The following is a 19,585-nucleotide window of genomic DNA, read 5'->3' as shown; positions in this document are numbered from 1 at the left end:
ACAAAATATTTGAGAAACTAATAGGACTAAAAGCAGACAAGTCGCCAGGACCTGATGGCCTCCATACAAGGGTTGAAAAGGAAGTGGCTGCAGAGATAGTGGAGGCATTGCTCAAAATATTCCAGAACTCACTGGATTCTGGGAGGGTCCCAGCAGATTGGAAAATCACTAACGTAACGCCTCTGTTCAAAAAGGGAGGGAGACAAAAAGCAGGAAATTATAGGCCAGTCAGCCTAACACCTGTCACTGGGAAAATGCTAGAGTCCATTATTAAGGAAGAAATAGCAGGACATTTAGAAAAGCTTAACGCAATCAAATAGAGTCAACATGGTTTTGTGAAAGGGAAATCATGTTTGACAAATTTGCTAGAGTTCTTTGAGGATATAACAAGCAGGGTTGATAAAGGGGAACCGGTAGATGTAGTGCATTTATTTTCCAGAAGGCATTTGATAAAGCGTCACATAAAAGGTTACTGCACAAGAGCTCACAGTATTGGGGATAATGAGGATTGGTTAATACACAGAAGACAGAGTGTTGGGACTTGAGGGTCTTTTTCAGGTTGGAAAGACATAACTAGTGGAGTGCCACAAGGGTCAGTTCTAGGGCCTCAATTATTTACTGTCTATATTATTGACTTGGAGGAGGGGGGCAGAGTGTAATGTATCCAAATTTGTTGACGATACAAAATTGGTGGGAGGGCATGTTGTGATGAGGACATAAGAAAGGTGCAAGGGGACGTGGACAGGTTGAGTGAATGGGCAAAAACTTGGTAGATGGAGTTTCAAGTAGGGAAGTGTGAGGTCATGCGCGTTGGTAGGAAAAATCAAAAGGCAAACTATTATTTAAATGGAGAGAAACCACCAAAAAGTGCAGCACAGAGGGATCTGGGTGTTCTTGTGCATGAAACACAAGAAGTTAGCATGCAGGTGTAGCAAGTAATTAAGGCAGCAAAGAGAATTTTGGCCTGTATTGCTAGGGGGTTGGAGTTTAAAAATCGGTAAGTCTTGTTACAACTGTACAGGGTGCTGGTGAGGCCGCACCTGAACTACTGTGTACAGTTTTGGTCCCCGTATTTAATAAAGTATGTACTGGCATTGGAGGCAGTTCAAAAGAGATTTACTCGGCTGATTCCTGGGATGAAGGGGTTAACTTATCAAGAATGGTTAAACAGGCTAGGCCTTTATTCATTAGAGTTTAGAAGAATGTGAGGTGATCTTATTGAAACGTTTACAATTCTGAGGGGGCTTGACAGGGTAGATGTTGAGAAGATATTTCCACTAGTGGGGGGATCTTGAACTAGGGGACATAGTTACAGAATAAGGGGACACACATTTAAAACTGAGATGCGAAGGAATTTCTTATCTCAGAGGGTACTGGATGTCTGGAATTGTCTACTCCAGAGAGTTGTGCAGGCTAGATCGCTGAAGTATTTAAAGAGGAGGGAGATAGATTTTTGAAATATCGGGGAATTGAGGGCTATGTGGAGCTGGCACGAAAGAGGAGTTGAGCCTGTGGCAGATCAGCCACAATCTTATTGAATGGCGGGCAGGCTTGAGGAGTCGAATGGCCTACTCCTGCTTCTATTTCTTATGTGTCAGGCCTTTGGGAGGGGGAGGCTTGGGTCGGATCAGGTCGTGTCAGGCCTATTTGGGGAGGGAGGGATTGTCGCGTGGAGCCCCATGGGGGTGGGGAGAGGGGAGAGTTGGCTTGGTGGGAGAGGGTGAGGGGAGTCTCCTGGGAGGCTTAGGGGTATGGGGGTTGTCCTGTGGGGATTCGGTGTGGGTCCGTGCAATATTTGCCCAGAAGTTAGAAGAGGTGCTAATTCTTCTAAGTCTTTATGGGTAACTATTGATGTAACACAACCAGAACCATCTGAAGTCTGCAGTTTATATCGCATTTTCCAATGGCTCCAGTGCAGGGCAATTGCCCAGAGGAAGTTTGCACTTCCGGGCAATTGCTGTGTAAACCTTGCCCGTGAACCTCCAGGGCAGTAACCCCAAATATGATGCCTTGCAGCTCGGAAGTTACAGCCCAATGTTATCATTTATTGTGAGGGGAATTGAATAGTAAAATTAAAACTAGCGAGGTTATGCTTCAGTTATGCAGGGCACTGGTGAAACAGATCTGGAGTACTGTGTACAGTATTGGTCTCCTTACTTATGGAAGAACGTAAATGTGTTGAAAGCAATTCAGAGAAGATTTATTAGGCTAATACCTGGAATGGGAAGGCTGGCTTATGAGGAAAGCTTGGACAGGCTTGGCTTGTTTCCATGGAAGTTTAGAAGAGTAAGAGGCAATTTGGTTGGAACACATAAGGTCCTGAGAAGTCTTGACAGTGTGAGTGTGGAAAGGATGTTTCCTCTCGTGGGAGAATCTAGGACTAGGGGGTCACTGTTTAAAAATAAGTGATGAGCAGAATTTCTTTCTCTGCAGTTCATTAAGACTTTGGAACTCTCTTACTCAAAAGGCAGTGGATACAGAATCTTTGAATATTTTTAAAGCAGAGATAGATTCTTGATAAGCAAGGAGGTGAAAAGTTATCAGGACAGGCAGGAATGTGGAGCTGAGGTTAAAATCAGATCAGCCATGATCTCACTGAATGGTGGAGCAGGCTTGAGGGGCCTAGTGGACTACTCTTGCTCCTAAATCTAATATGTTTTCTTAAGAATGTTATTAAAATATTCTTTTCATGCAGCACTTTCATATTGTGTGTAGTATATGGTATTATAGTTTGAATGTAATTATCAATACATTTGAAAAGGGATCCTTCAACCACAAAGTTTGAGATCCACTGTCTTGGTTGACTCCATTCAGTATCTGCTGCTTAATCACTTAAATCACAATGTCCTTGTATCAACCCATAAAAAAAACTTTGTCAGGAGCCTAGTGAAACCTCCAGAGAAACAGTGTGAGCATTCACCCTGAGCTGTTTATGACGATTCTCTGGGAATTCTGCCAATTTCCGGTCGAAGTTATGGCAGGAGACCAGGCAAACTTTCATGGAAATTCAGGGCCAAGAAAGCTAGTGTATAACTTTGCCTGTAATTTCACCCTTAATGTAGATGGGCCTCTTAAACAAATCACAGGAGATATCCAAGAGTGACCGACACCATCTCTGCTTTTCCCTACTTCCTAGGGTAGGAGCACTTGGTTTCCTGAAAATAAATCTGATATCACTCAGCATTCTAAATTGAAGGAGCCAGGGAAAAAGAAAACATCAAATGCAGGCTCATGTTCTTTCAATTATCCATCACTTTGCAGTAACAGATATCTCAGCAATAAAGTGGGCTGATTAATCATGAAGATCCGTTGATCCAAAGTGAAGGAGCTAACAGTACTGTGCTTTTACTTGGTTCTATAAAAACACTGTGTTTAAGTATTTTGTTAGAGTGGAAGTTTTGTATTGCAGTCTTAAGATTGCTCCATACCTTAAGGGTATCATTACTGTGCCATTCTCACCAACATACACAATTATTGTAGACAATGCTATTGGATCACCCTACTTGTAATTGTCAGCAGTTTCTGCAACAGAACAATAATAAGAGAATTAACTTCAAGGCTATAATCTGAGCTCTAAGTTCAGAACATGGGCAAAATGCTCAAGGTTTGCTCTGTGATTTGTACACTAATTTGAATGTCTTTTAATTAGGCAATATGACCTGAGGAAGGCATAAACAACAGTAACAAGAATACTTGATGACGAAACTGAACTTATGGGTATTCTGCCTAAATATGCCTCAAAGTAGTCCAAATCTATTGGGGCACAATATTTTATATCTAGGCTGTAGTTTACCTAGCCTCAGAATTCTTGGCATTGACAGTCAACACCAAAAATACAAATTATTTCTTTCCACCGTTATAAATTTGATTTTTAGTTTTCTTATAATTCAGCACTAGAGGGTCATTACACAATTCTATTGTGGTCTGTTGGTTGGAGTTATCTCAGGGTTTCCTATCCAGCTAGTACTGGCTATGTATTGCTATTCACTGGGTAATAAATGACCAAACCAATTATGCTAAAAGTTGAAGGCTTGTGCAGAACAAAAATTCATGTTTGCAGATTATCAGTGGAGCTTTTGAATGTCTCCAATCAGCACTTTCCAACAGCACCAAACCTAACTTTGACTGAAGTTATGAATAAAATGCTCTGTAACTGTAACCATGGTGCATTATTCTCCCTTTTCACCTCTGCAACCTCTGTCACAATTGATTACACCTCTCCAAAGCCTATCCTCTGTTGTTCATTTCTATAGAATAGCCCTGGCTTGGTCCCACAGTTACCCATCTGTTTGTAACCATAGTATCTCTAGCGGCTTCTCTTCCCAACCCCACACCGTAAATTCTGGAGTTATCCAACAGTCCATCCTCGGTGCCCTTCCGTAACTGACATGTCCCTTGGTGACATCATCCACAGATATGGGTTAACTGCCTCATACCAACACCACCCAGCTCTACCTCCACCATCTCTTATGATCCCTACTGTCTCCATGATGTCCAACATTCAGTCTTGAATGAGCTGTAACTTTATCCATCTAAATGCTGGGAAGACAAAGTCATTAGTGTGGAATTGTTGATATTGGCAACAAACGGTACAAGTTAGACTGCTGTGTTCCATATTCTCCAGTGATAAATGCAGGCATGATTTGCTGAAAAGATAATTAAAATATGCCACAGAGAATATAGTTGCAGATAGGGAGGGGTGAGGTCAATGGATATCTCTGGAGCAATGGGAAACAGCAAAGGGATTCTCGCCCAGAACAGTTAAACTCAAAAATACCAAGGAAATTTTGAAATACTATGTATTAACAGCTGTGCTAATATATATTAACAGTATTCATTTAGATTTTAATAAAACAAAGTACTACCTGAATTCAATAGTGCTGAATTCACTACAAAATTATCTTGCATTGTTTAGACATTTCATTTATTTACAGGTCCCTGTTTGATTTAAAACAAGTGAAATGAAGCAATATAAATCAATTAAACTGCAAAAAATGTAAATAATAGGTTAATAAAGTGATAATAGCAAACTTTCCCAGTGGTGAGACACGCAAGAAATTGCCAGAGGTACTTTTTATTCTCATTGGTGTGACACCATATCCAAGTCTCCATCTGCCTTTTCAGATGGACTCTAAACATTCCATGGAATGTTCTAGGAAGAGCAGAGAGTGATCCTTTGTCAGCTATCCCTCAACACCAGCAAAAATAAATTAACTATCTATCGTTTCATCTGCTGTTTATGAGGCTTTTCCGTGCACTAACTGGCTGCCACACTTGCTTAGATAAGCAAATTGACTCACTATGAAGCTATGCGCCTTAGTTACTTTAATTTAGATATTGCTCTCTAGTCGCTCATTTTTTTTTACTATTTAAGTTTAAGTAACGTCTTGTGCATTTTCACTATTGCAGTGAAGGGAGGTCTGCCATCAGGCAGGGCACATTTCAATTAAATTGAAATATTCTCAGAGACAGCAAACTAGGAAGTAAAGTGCACTGATTATCCCTCACTTTTAATTAAATCTTACAGAGATCAAATTAAATGATTGGGACATGGGATTAAGGTAGAAACTGAAATATCATAAACAAACTTTAAGATAAAAATGTGGAATAATACCATAATGGAGAAAGTTGGTATTCCACAAAAATAAAATTAGTTTTTCAAAGCTAGAGAGGCTTTTCAGCAATAATTATGAACATAGTTGCCACTAAAAATGTCACAGCTCATTGAACAAGGTATATATTGTTCAAGGGTTTTTACAATGAACCTAATAGCATAAAAGAGCACGTTCTCATCAGTTCAGTGATTTCTAATTGATATAAAAGCAAAATACTGCCGGTGGAAATCTGATTTAGAAACAGAAAGCGCTGGAAATACTCAGCAGATCTGGCAGCACCTGGGGAGAAAGAAACAGTGTTAATGTTTTGAGTCAAGTCGACTATGTTCGGAAGGAGAGTCACATTTGACTCAAAGCATTAACTCTGTTTCTCTCTCCACAGATACTGCAAGACCAGCTGAGTATTTCCAGCACTTTCAATTTCTCATTGATTGCAGTTTGTGGCACATCACCTGAAGCATAAAACCACTGCCAATAATGTCTGGATTTCTGCATTTAATTTCACAGGTGCAGACTCCAGAAGTTGCTGTCAGTTTCACAGAGTAATGACAGCGAATGCTGACAGCTTCACTGTCGTTTTGACTGCAAAATTCCAGCCCTGGATACAGAAATATTAGATAGAAATAGGACATTGCAAACAACAATTTATAATTATTTTGTACCATTGGCATAGAAACAATGTTACAAATTGTTTGACAGAGGCATAATGAAAACATGGACATCAAGCCAATTTAGGATGTGTTGGCAGTACTAAACAAAAGCTTTTTATTAAAGAAGGTCTTTAAGAGAGGGAGGTAGATGGTTTGAGTGGATCAGGGAGGGAATTGCAGAGTATAGAGCCTAGGCAGCTGAAGGCACAGCCCCTAATGGTGCAATGACGGAAGAAAGAGATGCATGAAAGGCAAATAGCAAACAAAAAAAGTTATTGAAGTCCAAAATGCAAGTTAAAATAAGAAAAGGGGCTGAATTTTAGGGGGGCTGTGTATTACTTGCCCCCACCACCCGTCTCCCACACCCCCGTTAGCAAAGACAGTCAAAAACTGACCAACTTTAAAGAAGGCTGACCTGGAGCACTATTACACTGTGGGTGGCCTCAACAAGCAGAGAGTGGGACGTCCCTATGACCCCCTCACCCATTCAGTGGAAGCAGGTCCTGCACTCGAGAGCTGCCGGCCAATCAAATACACAGAAAATAGGAGCAGGAGAAGGCCATTCGGCTCTTCGAGCCTGCACTGCCATTCATCACAATCATGGCTGATCATCCAACTCAATAGCCTGCTCCCACTTTCTCCCCATATCCTTTGATCCCTTTCACCCCAAGAGCTATTTCCAACTCCTTCTTGAAAACATATAAAGTTTTGGCCTCAACTACTTTGTGGTAGTGAATTCCACAGGCTCAGCACTCTCTGGGTGTAGAAATTGCTCCTCATCTCAGTCCTAAATGGTCTACCCCGTATCCTCAGACTGTGACCCCTGGTTCTGGACTCCCCCACCATTAGGAACATCTGTCTAGTCCTGTTAGAATTTTATAGGTTTCTATGAGATCCCCCCTCATTCTTCAGAACTCCAGTGAATATAATCCTAACCAACTCAATCTCTCCTCATATGTCAGTCCCGCCATCCCAAGAATCAGTCTGGTAAACCTTCGCTGCACTCCCTCTAGAACAAGAACATCCTTCCTCAGATAAGGAGACTGAAACTGCACACAATAGTCCAGGTGCGGTCTCACCAAGGCCCTGTATAATTGCAGCAAGACACCCCTGTTCCTGTACTCGAATCCTCTGGCTATGAAGGCCAAGATACCATTTGCCTTCTTTACCGCCTGCTGCACCTGCATGCTTACTTCAGTGACTGGTGTACGAGGGCACGCAGGTCTTGTTGCACATTCCTCTCTCTCAATTTATAGTCATTCAGATAATAATCTGCCTTCCTGTTTATGCTATCAAAGTGGCTAACCTCACATTTATCCAGATTGTACTGCATCTGCCATGCATTTGCTCACTCACTCAGCTTGTCCAAATCACACTGAAGCATCTCTGCATCCTTCTCACAGCTCGCCCTCCCACCCCACTTTGCCTCATCTGCAAATTTGGAGATATTACATTTAGTTCCCTCATCTAAATCATTAATATATATTGTGAATAGCTGGGGTCCCAGCACCGATCCCTGCGGTACCCCACTAGTCACTGCCTGCCATTCAGAAAAAGACCTGTTTATTCCTACTCTTTGTTTCTTGTCTAACAACCAGTTTTCTATCCCTCTCAATACATTACCCCCAATCCCATGCGCTTTAATTTTACATGCCAATTCCTTACGTGGGACTTTGTCAAAAGCCTTCTGAAAGTCCAAATAAACCACATCCACTGGCTCCCCCTCATCAACCCTACTAGTTACAATCTCTCAAAATTCCAGTCGATTTGTCAAGCATGATTTCCCTTTCGTAAATCCATGCTGACTCTGTCCAATTCTGCCACTGTTTTCCACGTGCTCAGCTATTGAATCTTTTATAATGGACTCTAGAATTTTCCCCACTACCGACATCAGGCTGACTGGCCTATAATTCCCTGTTTTCTCTCAACCTTCCTTTTTAAATAGTGGGGTTACATTAGCTACCCTCCAAACGGTAGGAACTGTTCCAGAGTCTATAGAATCTCGGAAGATGACCACCAATGCATCCACTATTTCTAGGGCCACTTCCTTAAGTATTCTGGGATATAGATTATCAGGCCCTATGGATTTATCGGCCTTCAATCCCATCAATTTCCCCAACACCATTTCCCTACTAATACTGATTTCTTTCAGTTCCTCCCTCTCACTAAACCCTGTGTTCCCCAACATTTTTGGTATGTTATTTGTGTCCTCCTTTGTGAAGACAGAACCAAAGTATGTATTTAGTTGGTCAGCCATTTCTTTGTTCCCCATTATAAATTCCCCTGTTTCTGACTGTGAGGAATCAATCTTTTTCTCTTTTACAGTCAGTTTTTATGTTCCCCGCAAGCTTACTTTCATACTCTATTTTCTCCTTCTTAATCAATCCCTTGATCCTCCTTTGCTGAATTCTAAACTGCTCCCAAACCTCAGGTCTGTTGTTTTTTCTGGCCAATTTGTACGCCTCTTCCTTGCATCTAACACTATCTCTAATTTCCCTTGTAAGCCTTGGTTTGGCCACCTTTCCTATTTTACTTTTGCGCCAGACAGGAATAAACAATTGTTGCAGTTCACCCAGATTAGCCAGCAGCTCTTGCAGTCCGAGCAGGGCCAGAACTCAGTAGTGGATGCTGCTGGGACTGCAAGCAGCCGGTTCTACGAAGATAATCAAAGGCACCCCGACCCAGATAAGTCCCAGGCATTTTGGGCAGGGAGGGATCAACACCCTAGGTAGGTGGTTTGGAGGCTAGGCAGGGAGGCACAAAGGGGGGTGGGGGGTACAATCTTGGGGGATGGTGCCCCAATGCACACGGGGGACCCCCCCTCTCCCACCCAAAAGATGTAAACCCACTTCCTTCCTGCTCTTTCATCAGCTTTGGTGAAAAAACAGCCTTCCTCCTCTCACCTGCCTTCCACTGCCCAACGTTTTATGGCAGTGGAGGCAGACTGAGGTTCTTAATTGGCCACTTAAGGGCCTCAATAGGCCTAAGCGTGGGCGCCTTACCCAACCCCCTGTATTACGGGGACTGGGTCGGGGTTGGGCGAAGTGGTGGTGTGCTTCCCACCCATCGTATTTTCTCTGCCCCCCCACCAAAAACATGCCTGGCAGGATCTGTTAAATCTAGCTCAAAGAAACAATGCAAATAGGAAGAGATAGCAGTTCATTTTTTAAATGTGTCAAATTGTACTTTAGGGTTTCTTTGATAGCTTATGGTCGATATTGCAATAAAAACTGTTTATCATAAATACCATAATATTAATGTTGATTCAGTTTCCCAGATAACCTAGTGTTCAGAGAACCTGTTTGCAGTTCTAAGCAACAAATTTTAATTCAAAGTTGAACCAAAAATAATTAAACAATTGTGACCTTGCTCTCAGGTAAAATGAGCATTGGGACTTTAATAAGTTTAGATGATGTCAGCAAGTATCAACACAATATTCTTAATCATACCATAGATAACATTAACTTCTGCAGATTGTGAATTTTAAATCTCTATGCAAAGAGTGATTTAGAATAAATTGGCTAACACAGTTACAGTAAGTTGAATAACTAATTCCAAGAGCAAAGGGTAGATTTTATGATCTTGCATTCTTGGTGTGGAAATTTGCAGGCTGGGTGTGTTTCAAATATCAGTTGGCCCCACAGGATATAAAATTGATATTAAATTCATCAGTGACGGCTGACCTGAACACCCAAATTGTCAATACACATCCCCAGTGGTGGAAGTTGTGCACCAGGAATCCAGATGATTTGGATGCAAGGGCCTGGATTTTCTGCATGGCCTGAGCTGTACCTTTGGAGGGTGGGCCTACACAAGCGGTTGGGAAATGGACCACCAGCCGCAATCAGCCCCCGACCGTGATTTCACGTTGGCTGGCCAATTAACATCCAGCCAGCGTGAAACGCGAGCTGAAAAACTCAGTGCTACAGGGGCGGGAGTGGGAAGAGGGCAAACGGTGACATTTCCGTGGGCGCAGGTGAGCGCTACAAGAAAGCTTCCTGAAGGCAGGCAACTGCTTCAGGGAGCTGGAAACCTGAAAAAGCTAAAGTAAAGGTTTTAAAAGCTGAAGAAGCGTCCATGCATCATAATCAATCACGTGAAAATATATCTGATAGAAATGCTGTCCACAGAAATTTATTTTTATTTCATTTCATCACGGAAAATTCACTGGCCCTTGGATGAAAAAATTGATGAAAAATGCAAAGGCCACCTGGCCGACTCATCCGTCCGCCAACTGTAAGGTTGGAAGGGCAATGGAAAATTGGAGTCAATTGCGCCGTTAATGGGCTTAATTGCCCCCCTAATTGTCTGCGGGCGCGCTTCTGACTTTTGTACGCACCCGCTGAGCAGAATATCGCACGAGTGCACAATGACATTGGGATGCTCGCCCGACGTGTTCTCGCGGAATTTTACACTTGATCAGGTCGAGCATGTGCCTGCTAGCGGGATGTAAACGTCTTCCCCATGTTTTTGCCCAGACATTAGCACAATCTGGGAGGAACTAAAATAGTTCAAAATATTGTAGGATTTAAAACTGGAGTACTGCCCAAAATTACCTTTGCTTGTGTTTCCTTATTCTTTTACAATGGTTCAGAAGTCAATGCACCAGAAACAGTCCCCACTCAGATCAGCAAGCCAAGTTCCTCCCCCCACCCACTCTCTCTCCACCCCCGATTGCGCACGTTCGATGGTGCTCACAATGGGCTGAGAATTTTGGGTGCCCAGGAATCTATAATCCATCGCTAAACAGCAGAATGAGTAGCAGTCAATTGAAATTTCACTCGAGCCTGATTCTCATAATGATGCTGCAATTACTTTAAATTGTTTTAAATTCAGTTTAAATACATTGAAATTTAGTGAACTGATTTGCTCTTGGTGCAGAAGACCAGTGACCAGCAGTCCATTGAAAAAATTGATTGGCCTGTTTCTCCAGCTGCTGCAACTGCTTGAACGCATCTTCATTTTTAATTGATTCAAATCAGTAATAGGAGGCTGCATAGATGAAGTTGCAGTCAATAATCAATTACATTTGATAAGGCTGTTCAATTTGCTGATTCATAGAATTCAGAATTATGCAACTGACTATGTGCAGAGTAACTTCATCTCCACAAAACTATGCAGGGTCCAGCCCACCCGGGAGCATTTTCCCTACTGTGCCCTATAGTCTGCATATTTAGCAAGCATTTAGTCACGGTCACATTGTAAGCAAGGAAGATTATACATTGTTGACTTAAAATATTTATTTTAATTCAGTAAGTATTAAGTTACATTCCTTTCAAATCTAGATTTGGTTAAATAGATGTGCTGATTTACCATAGGTACTTCATTATTGATATAGTTTGGGAATTCGGATCCTCAACAGTCATTTAAGAAAATTACTCTGTTTGCAGATGTACTGTTTCTTGGCGAGATCATAGTTTAAATCCAATTATTTCCATTGGGAACTTGCATCAAGAAACTCGAGGCACTGCTCTTAATGCTTTCCCTAAATACTCAAACATATCCCTATCGGTTCCCTTGGACAGTTTGTCAAATTAATTTTATAGAACTATTTTTGACTCAGAAGTTGAGAAAGATTTGAAATACATAAAAGTATGCCAAATAACATAGAATGAATTATCTATACAGATTAACGGCCTGCTTGGGATATTAACTATATAGTAGCTTGGTACTGTAACATTATTGATGAGCGCTCTGGAGTCCTATTAAGTATGGCATAAAACGTTGACACACCAATAAATCTTAGTCTGGGCAGAGGGAAAGGAAATCAAGATTCTAAGTGCAGATTTAGAATCAGATTCACCACCTGGACATGCACGAACTGAAGAAACAAACTATAACCCGAAAGTCTTCCCTTCCATCAACAATCTTGCATCACGTCTACATATGATTGGATTTACTTAAAACTTGTAAACGTTCCAATTTTTTTCTTGTCAATACATTACTCGACTGATATTTGAATAAAAATTTAGTTTTGAAAATGGATAAACTTTCAGTTACAGAAACTATGTAATATGCTGTAAAATAATTTGTTAGTCTGAAAAAAAAAATACATTCATTGTATTATCATAATGGTTTTACTTGCCTTTTTATACAGAGTTTCGAGTGCAGGATCCACTTTTTCATGGAGTGAGAACACAGGTGGTCTGGTTTGGGTCCTTTTAATAGGGTCAGCTAAGGCTATTATTCTGCCATCACTTCCAAACCATTTTTTGCCCTAGGATGATGGATGAGAGCATTTTTGCTGAAGCTGTTAAACAAAGGTTTTTCTAAAATGTAATTACTAATTTTATAAAAACAGGGGAAGGACCCATATCCCTTGTTTGTTTGACTCACCTCTTCATTTTTAAGCAGACGATTCTCCAGGATGTTCTGGTTAGATTGGGAAACTTTTGGTCTTTCTCCAACATAAATGCCTTCATCTTCGAGAAACCGCGGCTGCATGTTTTCAGGAACCTTCTCCGATGTGGACACTGAACATCAAGGATACAAACTTTGATGAAGGTAAGCCATTCGTGGAAAGACACTAAGTGCCAAAGATCCCAATTTTGTTGAATAGGCAACAATGATCCTACATAACTCCAAGATTCACGTGGATTACTTCCATACTAATATCAGACAACCTCAACGAGTACTCAAAATGTTACTCATTTGAGCATACAGTTCATCAACATTATCAGTTCCACAAATAGTCATTTAGTGGTATAGAACTTGAGTTTTGCTGAAAAAAAAGATACATGGCGAAGCTTTTCATCATGCACTCATCAGCGGTAAGGGGAAAGCAACAATTTATACTGTAGAAGAGAGTGATGATTGGTTGGCAAGTGGACTCTGATTGGTAGAGGCATTGCCATGGATGGTGACAGACACTTAACTGCCAAGCATGGTTTGAAACTTAAACCAGGCATCTTGACCCTGACTGGTCAAGGCATTGCCCTGAGGAATGAGTCAGCGAATGGCTGTCACTGATTTAGTTTAGCTGAAACAGGCGCAATGTGTGTACATGTTTCTTTCTGTCTGCAAAGATCAGGGCCCTGTGTATATGTAGCTTCCAGTACACACAAAAAAGCCACACTCTGAGCCTGACAGATAATCTTAAATGTGTTGTTAGCATAATCACAGAACTTTTACAGTGCAGGAGGCCATTCTGCCCATTGAGTCCACACTGGCTCTCTGAAACAGCATTCTATCTAGTCCCACTCCCCTGTCTTATCCCCATAACCTTGCACATTCTCTCTTTTCAGGTAGCAATCCAATTCCTTTTTGAATAACTCGATCGAAACTGCCTTCACCACCCTCTTAGGAAGTTTGTTATAGACTCCAACCACCCTCTGGGTGAAAAAAACCTTTCTTCACATCACTTTTACTCATTTTGCCAATTATTTTGGGCAGAATTTTACGTCCCAAATGCTCCCGACCCAATCAGGCATAAAATCACACGAGAAGACGTTGGGCGTGCGTCCCAATGTCATTGCGTATCTCACAATATTTTGCTTGGCGGGTGTGTGCGAAAGTCAGAATTATGCCCGCCAACAATTAAGAGGGCAATTGAGCCCATTAACAGCACATTTGACTCCAATTATTTGTTGCCTGTCCAACCTTACAGTTGGTGGAACGACGAATCGGCCAGGCGGCCTTTACATTTTTCATCAAACATCATACAAGGGCAGGATGAAATTTCCGTGATGAAATAAAAAATAACTTTCTGTGGACAGTATTTTTATCAGCTATATTTTCATGTGACTGATTATGATGTGTAGACACTTTTTTCAGCTATTAAAAGCTTTATTTCAGATTTTTAAGGTCTCCAGCTCCCTGAGGCAGCTGTCTGCCTTCAGGGAGCTTTCTCATAGCATTCATCCAAGCCGACGGAAACATCATCGCCTGCCCCCATCCCGGCAGTGCTGAGAATTTCAGCGCACGTTTCACGTTGGCTGACCATTAATCGGCCAGCCAGGGTGAAATCACGGTCAGGGACTGATCGCAGTCGGTGGTCTTTTTCCCGACCACTCCTGGACCCGACAATCAGGCGCGCCCCAAAGGTAAAGTTCAGGCCTTTGAATCTCTGCCCTCTAATTCTGGATGCTCCCATGAGCCAGAACAGTTTCTCATTATTTACCCGGTCCATAACCCTCGGGATATTGAATATCTCTATCAAGTCTCCTTCTCAGCCTTCTTTTCTCCAAAGAAAACAGTGCTAATTCTTAACACACTGAGAATTATTCAGCAAATATTACCCAATCGCTGAATCATATCAAATGTTGGACCTGTGCTTTGAATTTTGTAAACGTGGGCTGGTTGGGTGCAGTCTGTACCTTGCCTGTTGCAAACAGCAGCTGGGACATGCTGTTTGATACGATCCGCCAGTCTTTGGGATGTACAGCCTACATACCTAACATTACACTGGCACTGAAATTCATATACCACATTACTCATTTGTGTGATAGGCAGGATTTTTGGCTTGATGGCTGCATCCTGTTAGTGGCGAAAACCACTCGTGTTGCTACTGCATAGTAGAAGCATGAAATGGCTAGCTTCACCCGTTGCTCAAATTTTGAGACATCTTATCCTTCCAGGGTAATCTGAGGTAGACTGGACAATTTTAAGGACCAAAAATGGCAGCCTTAGACCCATTCATGAGTTTGCACCTTATACAGTGAGCGATGATCCGATCAGGGTATCCTTGCCCTTCCAGGGTAATCAGAAGTAGACTTGGCACTTTTCTGATCATATCATTTTGCACTGTACATCACACAAACTCATGAACAGGCCCAAGGCCATCAGTTTTGGCCCTAAAAAGTGCTCAGTCTACCTCAGGTAACTTTGGGAGAGCAAGGTTTCATGCTGCTACGATGCTACTTGCCAACCAATCAGCACACTTTTCTCATACAGTATAAATTGTTGTTTTCCCCCTTATATTGGTCTTCTTGAAGTGTCCTGATGAATTCAAGATGAAAAGCTTTGTCTCTTTTTTCAGCAATTGTCAGTTCTCGCCAATGTTCAGCGAACAACAAAATATTGAAATAATTTTCAGTGTTATTGTGTTAACTTGAACATAACCAAAAGCACCATAAGAAAAGGCTCTTCTCAAAATTATCTTATTTTGAATTATATTGCATTATAAGCACTACCATTAATATTAAAAATTAATATTGAAAACTTATGCCTACACAGACTTCCTGTCTGCACCATTTGGCTTCCTGTTGTCAAATTTTTGTCATATCTTTTCCAACAATTTTTTCCATTAATTAAAATTTCTAGGAACACATTAATTAATGGAAAATGTCTATATAAACATCTAAACTCCATGATGACTCCAATTATTCAGTTTACAGCTCAGCTATTCACCTGAACTAGCTGGACCACATTGTACAATATTATTGATTAACTTGTTGGGATATGCATTAAATGCATCTGTCTAACATTTTAAAGAAGGCATCAATATTTCTTTTTATTTCAATTTAGTTAATTACTTCATTAAAATAATGAACAGAGGAATTGCAAACAACTGTTCACACATTAATAATGTCGTAAAGTGACATTTCAATCTCAAGTATTTTTTTAAATTCATAATAAATCTAGGATTTAATCGGCCGCGCTTTTCACAGAATGCCTATCAATGCATGTCAGAAGCTACACTTCAAAATAGGTTACCTGTCAGAATGCTGGGGGTAAAAAGGAATTTTTTATCTTTCTGTCGTTGACTATGGTAACTTTCATAATCGGGAGCCTTTACTACAAGAAAATCACGAGCTGTCTGATCAATTATGAAGAGATAGTTATCCTCATCATCCTCATTATCTTTTACAAGCGGTCGATCCTCTTCCTACAGTAAGCAAGGGACAACAGTTTTATTTTCTATTCCAAGAATGTTTGTGAAATAAAATTACATGTACAAATTCCGAAATACTGACGTTCAAATATACTTCCATTTTGCTTTCCAGTTAGTACAAGGTGGGATGTTATTTTTCACTGCTTCAAATTCAATATTCCCTTCAGCATTTGGTGCATTTCTCAAGCCAAATACACCCATGGTCTCTTAATTTATACACAAAATTGAATATAATGAACACTTCTCAATTACAGGAAAAAAGACAATTATTTTAAAACAACATTTTAGGACCTTTTCTGTAATAAATGTTCACAAGGCTGTATGGTAGCAGCTGTCTCCCTTCAAAGAAAATGCACTGAAATGAGGCTCTGAAAACAGTTGACAACAGTCCAAAAAAAACCTCAATGATGCTATCTAACCTTGAGCTAAATAGTGTAATACGTTATTCTTTAAAAAAAATTCTATCTCCAGGTTCCTTGATTGTTTTCTCTCTCTTTAGGTCCTCCTGTGCCACACTTGCAGCTGAAGAATGTTGGCAGGTGACATTAGCATATTATCTGCCAACTGCAATCTGGAACTGGCCAACTGGAGAAACGCCTTTCCTTTGCGTATGCATTCCTTCATTACAATAGCATTGGCTTTCAAATAATTGAGATCATGTTGGAGGGAATGCAGGGGAGGGTGTGCAAATCAATGCCTTAACGCCCATAATTAATCATAAGTAATTGCACCACATGATGCAATAATGAGCAAGTCATTCCAAAGAGTCCCAAGATGTCAGAAAGAAACTGTCAGACAGATCTTCAGCATCTTATTATCACCCAGTGACTCTTACAGGAAATGCACACGAGGACATTGTGCTTTGGAACATCACTTAAAACAGTCGCTGTCTGTGCTCACATAAAGACTGACCATATGGATGTGGCACCAAAAGGCTGTAATTAAAATCGTACTCCAGTTGTACTCACCTTCAGCAAGAAGGGATAAATGCAGAAAATAGCAAGTGGAATAAGGGAGAAAGTAACAAAGAAGCAAACCCAACTCCAAAAGCTAAGTATGAAAAAAATCTCTCTTCTTGCTGAATAATTTACGAAACCGATCAGTAAAAGTTTCAAAGTCTTTTGTAACCTATTAAGTGTTGAGATCACACACTTTAAGCATTTAGGAACGTAGGACTAAGGAATTGGAGTAGGCCATTCAGCCCTTTGAGCCTGTTCCACCATTCAATAAGATCATGGCGGATCTGGTTGTGGTCTCAACTCCACTTTGCTGTTTACCCCCTCCATAATCCTTGACTCCCTAGTCTATCAAAACTCTGGCTAACTCAGCCTTGAATAAATTCAGTGATGCAGCATTCACTGCTTTCTAGAGAAGAGAATTTCACATACTAATGACCCTTTGAGAGAAAAATTTTCTCCTCATCTCTGGGCATAATTTTGTCCTTGGCATGTGGGATTGGCAGGGGTGGTCGGGAAGCCAACTGCCGCCTGCGATCAACAGCGCACTGTGATTTTGTGTTGGCAGGCTAATTAAGGCCAACCCAGCGTGATATGTGAGCAGCAGCACTGAGCGCTGCCTGTACGGGCAGGGGGAGGGCAGTGAGCAGGCCTAGCGCAAACTTCATGCATGCGCGAAAGAGAGCGCTGAATAATCTCCCTGAGGCACGGAGCTGCTTCAGAGAGAGGAAGAATATATTGAAAAAAATTAACAACAGAAAAATTTAATAAAACATGTCCCCTCATATGGCTCTGTCATGAGCACGAACATGCTTTGAATTAAAAATTAAAATCTTTATTTGCTTTCGGAAACCTCAACCCGCCTGATAAGGTTTCCAAAAAATTGCAAAGGCTGCTTGGCCTTTTCGCCTGCCTGTCAGCCATTAGGTTGAAAGGGCAGTGAAAAATTAATGACAGTTGATAACTTAATGGCCTTAACAGGCCTTTTAATTGTTGGCGGGCATGCTGCCGGGTCCGGCATGCGCCCACCGGCCGAACTATCGCACAACTGCGCGTGACGTCGGCACCCTCAGCCAATATCATCGCACATCATTTCACGCTTGGTCAGGTTGGGCACACACCCACCCACCGAGCTAAAAATTCTGGCCTGTCTTAATGGTAGACCTCTTATTCGCAAACTGTGTCCCCTGGTTCTAGTCCCTCCAACAAGTGGAAATATCGTCCCAGCATTTACACTATCAAATTCCCTCAGGATCTTATATGCTTCAATATGATTACCTCTCATTTATTCTCCTGTTTACATAACATGGAATAAAAAAATGCTTTGAGCAGACATTCATAAGAAATGTAAATAATATCTTAAAATATATATCTAATTCCTGATTATTGAATTATTTACATATAGAGCCAGTAATGTGGTTTACTTGATAATGGCCTCAATGTGGGAGAAGCTAAAGACAAACTAGCTTAAAAATATATTTAATCAAACCAAAAAAAATATTGGTTTGCCCTGAGATACATTTCCTTCTCCGGGTGGATAGACATGAGGTAATTTTTTTCCTTAATGCTATTAACAAGGATCCCAGTTTGTTAACAGCACGTAGTGGAAATTTAGATATAGTTTTCTGATCAGTCATTTAAGTGGTCAGAAAACCATGCACAGAGTACATCTAAATTTCTGACAGTTATACTTTTCATGACAGGACTTGCCATCATATTCCTTCAGAGTAAAATTAAAAAATGAAACATCAAGAACAAATGGAAAACAATTTTATGAGTTGAACAACGTCTACACTCACACATTACCATCTGCATCACATTAGCTGCTTTGGTTCAGGTTTCAGGGCTAAAGTTATTAAAATAACCTGATTATGCAGTAATATCAGTCGAACATTTGGATCAAGCTGCATTCTGTAGTTATTGCACTTAATCTAATCTAATCTACTGCTTCCTAAAATTCAATTTGAGAATTTTGTATCCAATTTACATCTCGGCCTGGGCTTTCACCAAGTCAGGATGACTTGGGAGCCCTTAAAAAACGGCGAGTGGGTCCCAATTCCAGGAATACCTACTCCAATCCAGGGTTTCCCATTTTCAGGAGTGTCTTTTAGGGATGTGGGTTGCACACTGCACGCCTGACCTGGCCACCAGGGATAGGCATGCCCTGGTCCTCCATAGTTTTCATGGGCTCAGGCCAGCTTTTCAAAGGATTGTGGCTCATGGCACCTCAGAGGTTTCGTGAGTCATAGTCTAGATGAGGGAACCACTTTCAAGGCAAGTTTGAAAGGTCTCCCTCATGTCCCCCATGCCAAGCTTTGCCCACCATTACCCCCCCCCCACCACCTCCAATGTGGCCCCTCATATCCTCATGCCAAGTTATGGCACTTGTATGCTCAAGAAGGCGTAATGAGGCTTAGCTAAAAGCCCAGACATCCATAAGACTGTTGAAACAGCTGAGCCCCAAGGAAAACATTGCTTGATTGACAGCTCTGGTTTGCCGATCTGTTCTGTCAATTGCATGCTTATTTACAT

At 41.2% G+C, this 19,585-nt stretch overlaps 1 protein-coding gene across 2 annotated transcripts in view; it reads right to left on the bottom strand.

Annotated features, from left to right (window-relative positions):
* Positions 1 to 19,585, bottom strand: part of cc2d2a (coiled-coil and C2 domain containing 2A) — a 204,005-nt gene that overhangs the window by 131,059 nt on the left and 53,361 nt on the right. For both annotated transcript variants that reach the window (XM_041185821.1, XM_041185830.1), the window contains exons 11-13: positions 15,920 to 16,091; positions 12,602 to 12,738; positions 12,351 to 12,482 (exon numbers count right to left, since the gene is read on the bottom strand). In XM_041185821.1, coding sequence (XP_041041755.1) covers positions 12,351 to 12,482; positions 12,602 to 12,738; positions 15,920 to 16,091 — 441 coding nt within the window. The remainder of the gene's footprint in view (positions 1 to 12,350; positions 12,483 to 12,601; positions 12,739 to 15,919; positions 16,092 to 19,585) is intronic.

Source organism: Carcharodon carcharias, chromosome 1, assembly GCF_017639515.1.
Source record: "Carcharodon carcharias isolate sCarCar2 chromosome 1, sCarCar2.pri, whole genome shotgun sequence".
In the NCBI taxonomy this organism is placed as follows: Eukaryota; Metazoa; Chordata; class Chondrichthyes; order Lamniformes; family Lamnidae; genus Carcharodon; species Carcharodon carcharias.
The sequence above is the reverse complement of the archived record's forward strand: the minus strand, read 5'-3'. Positions and strand labels throughout refer to the sequence as shown.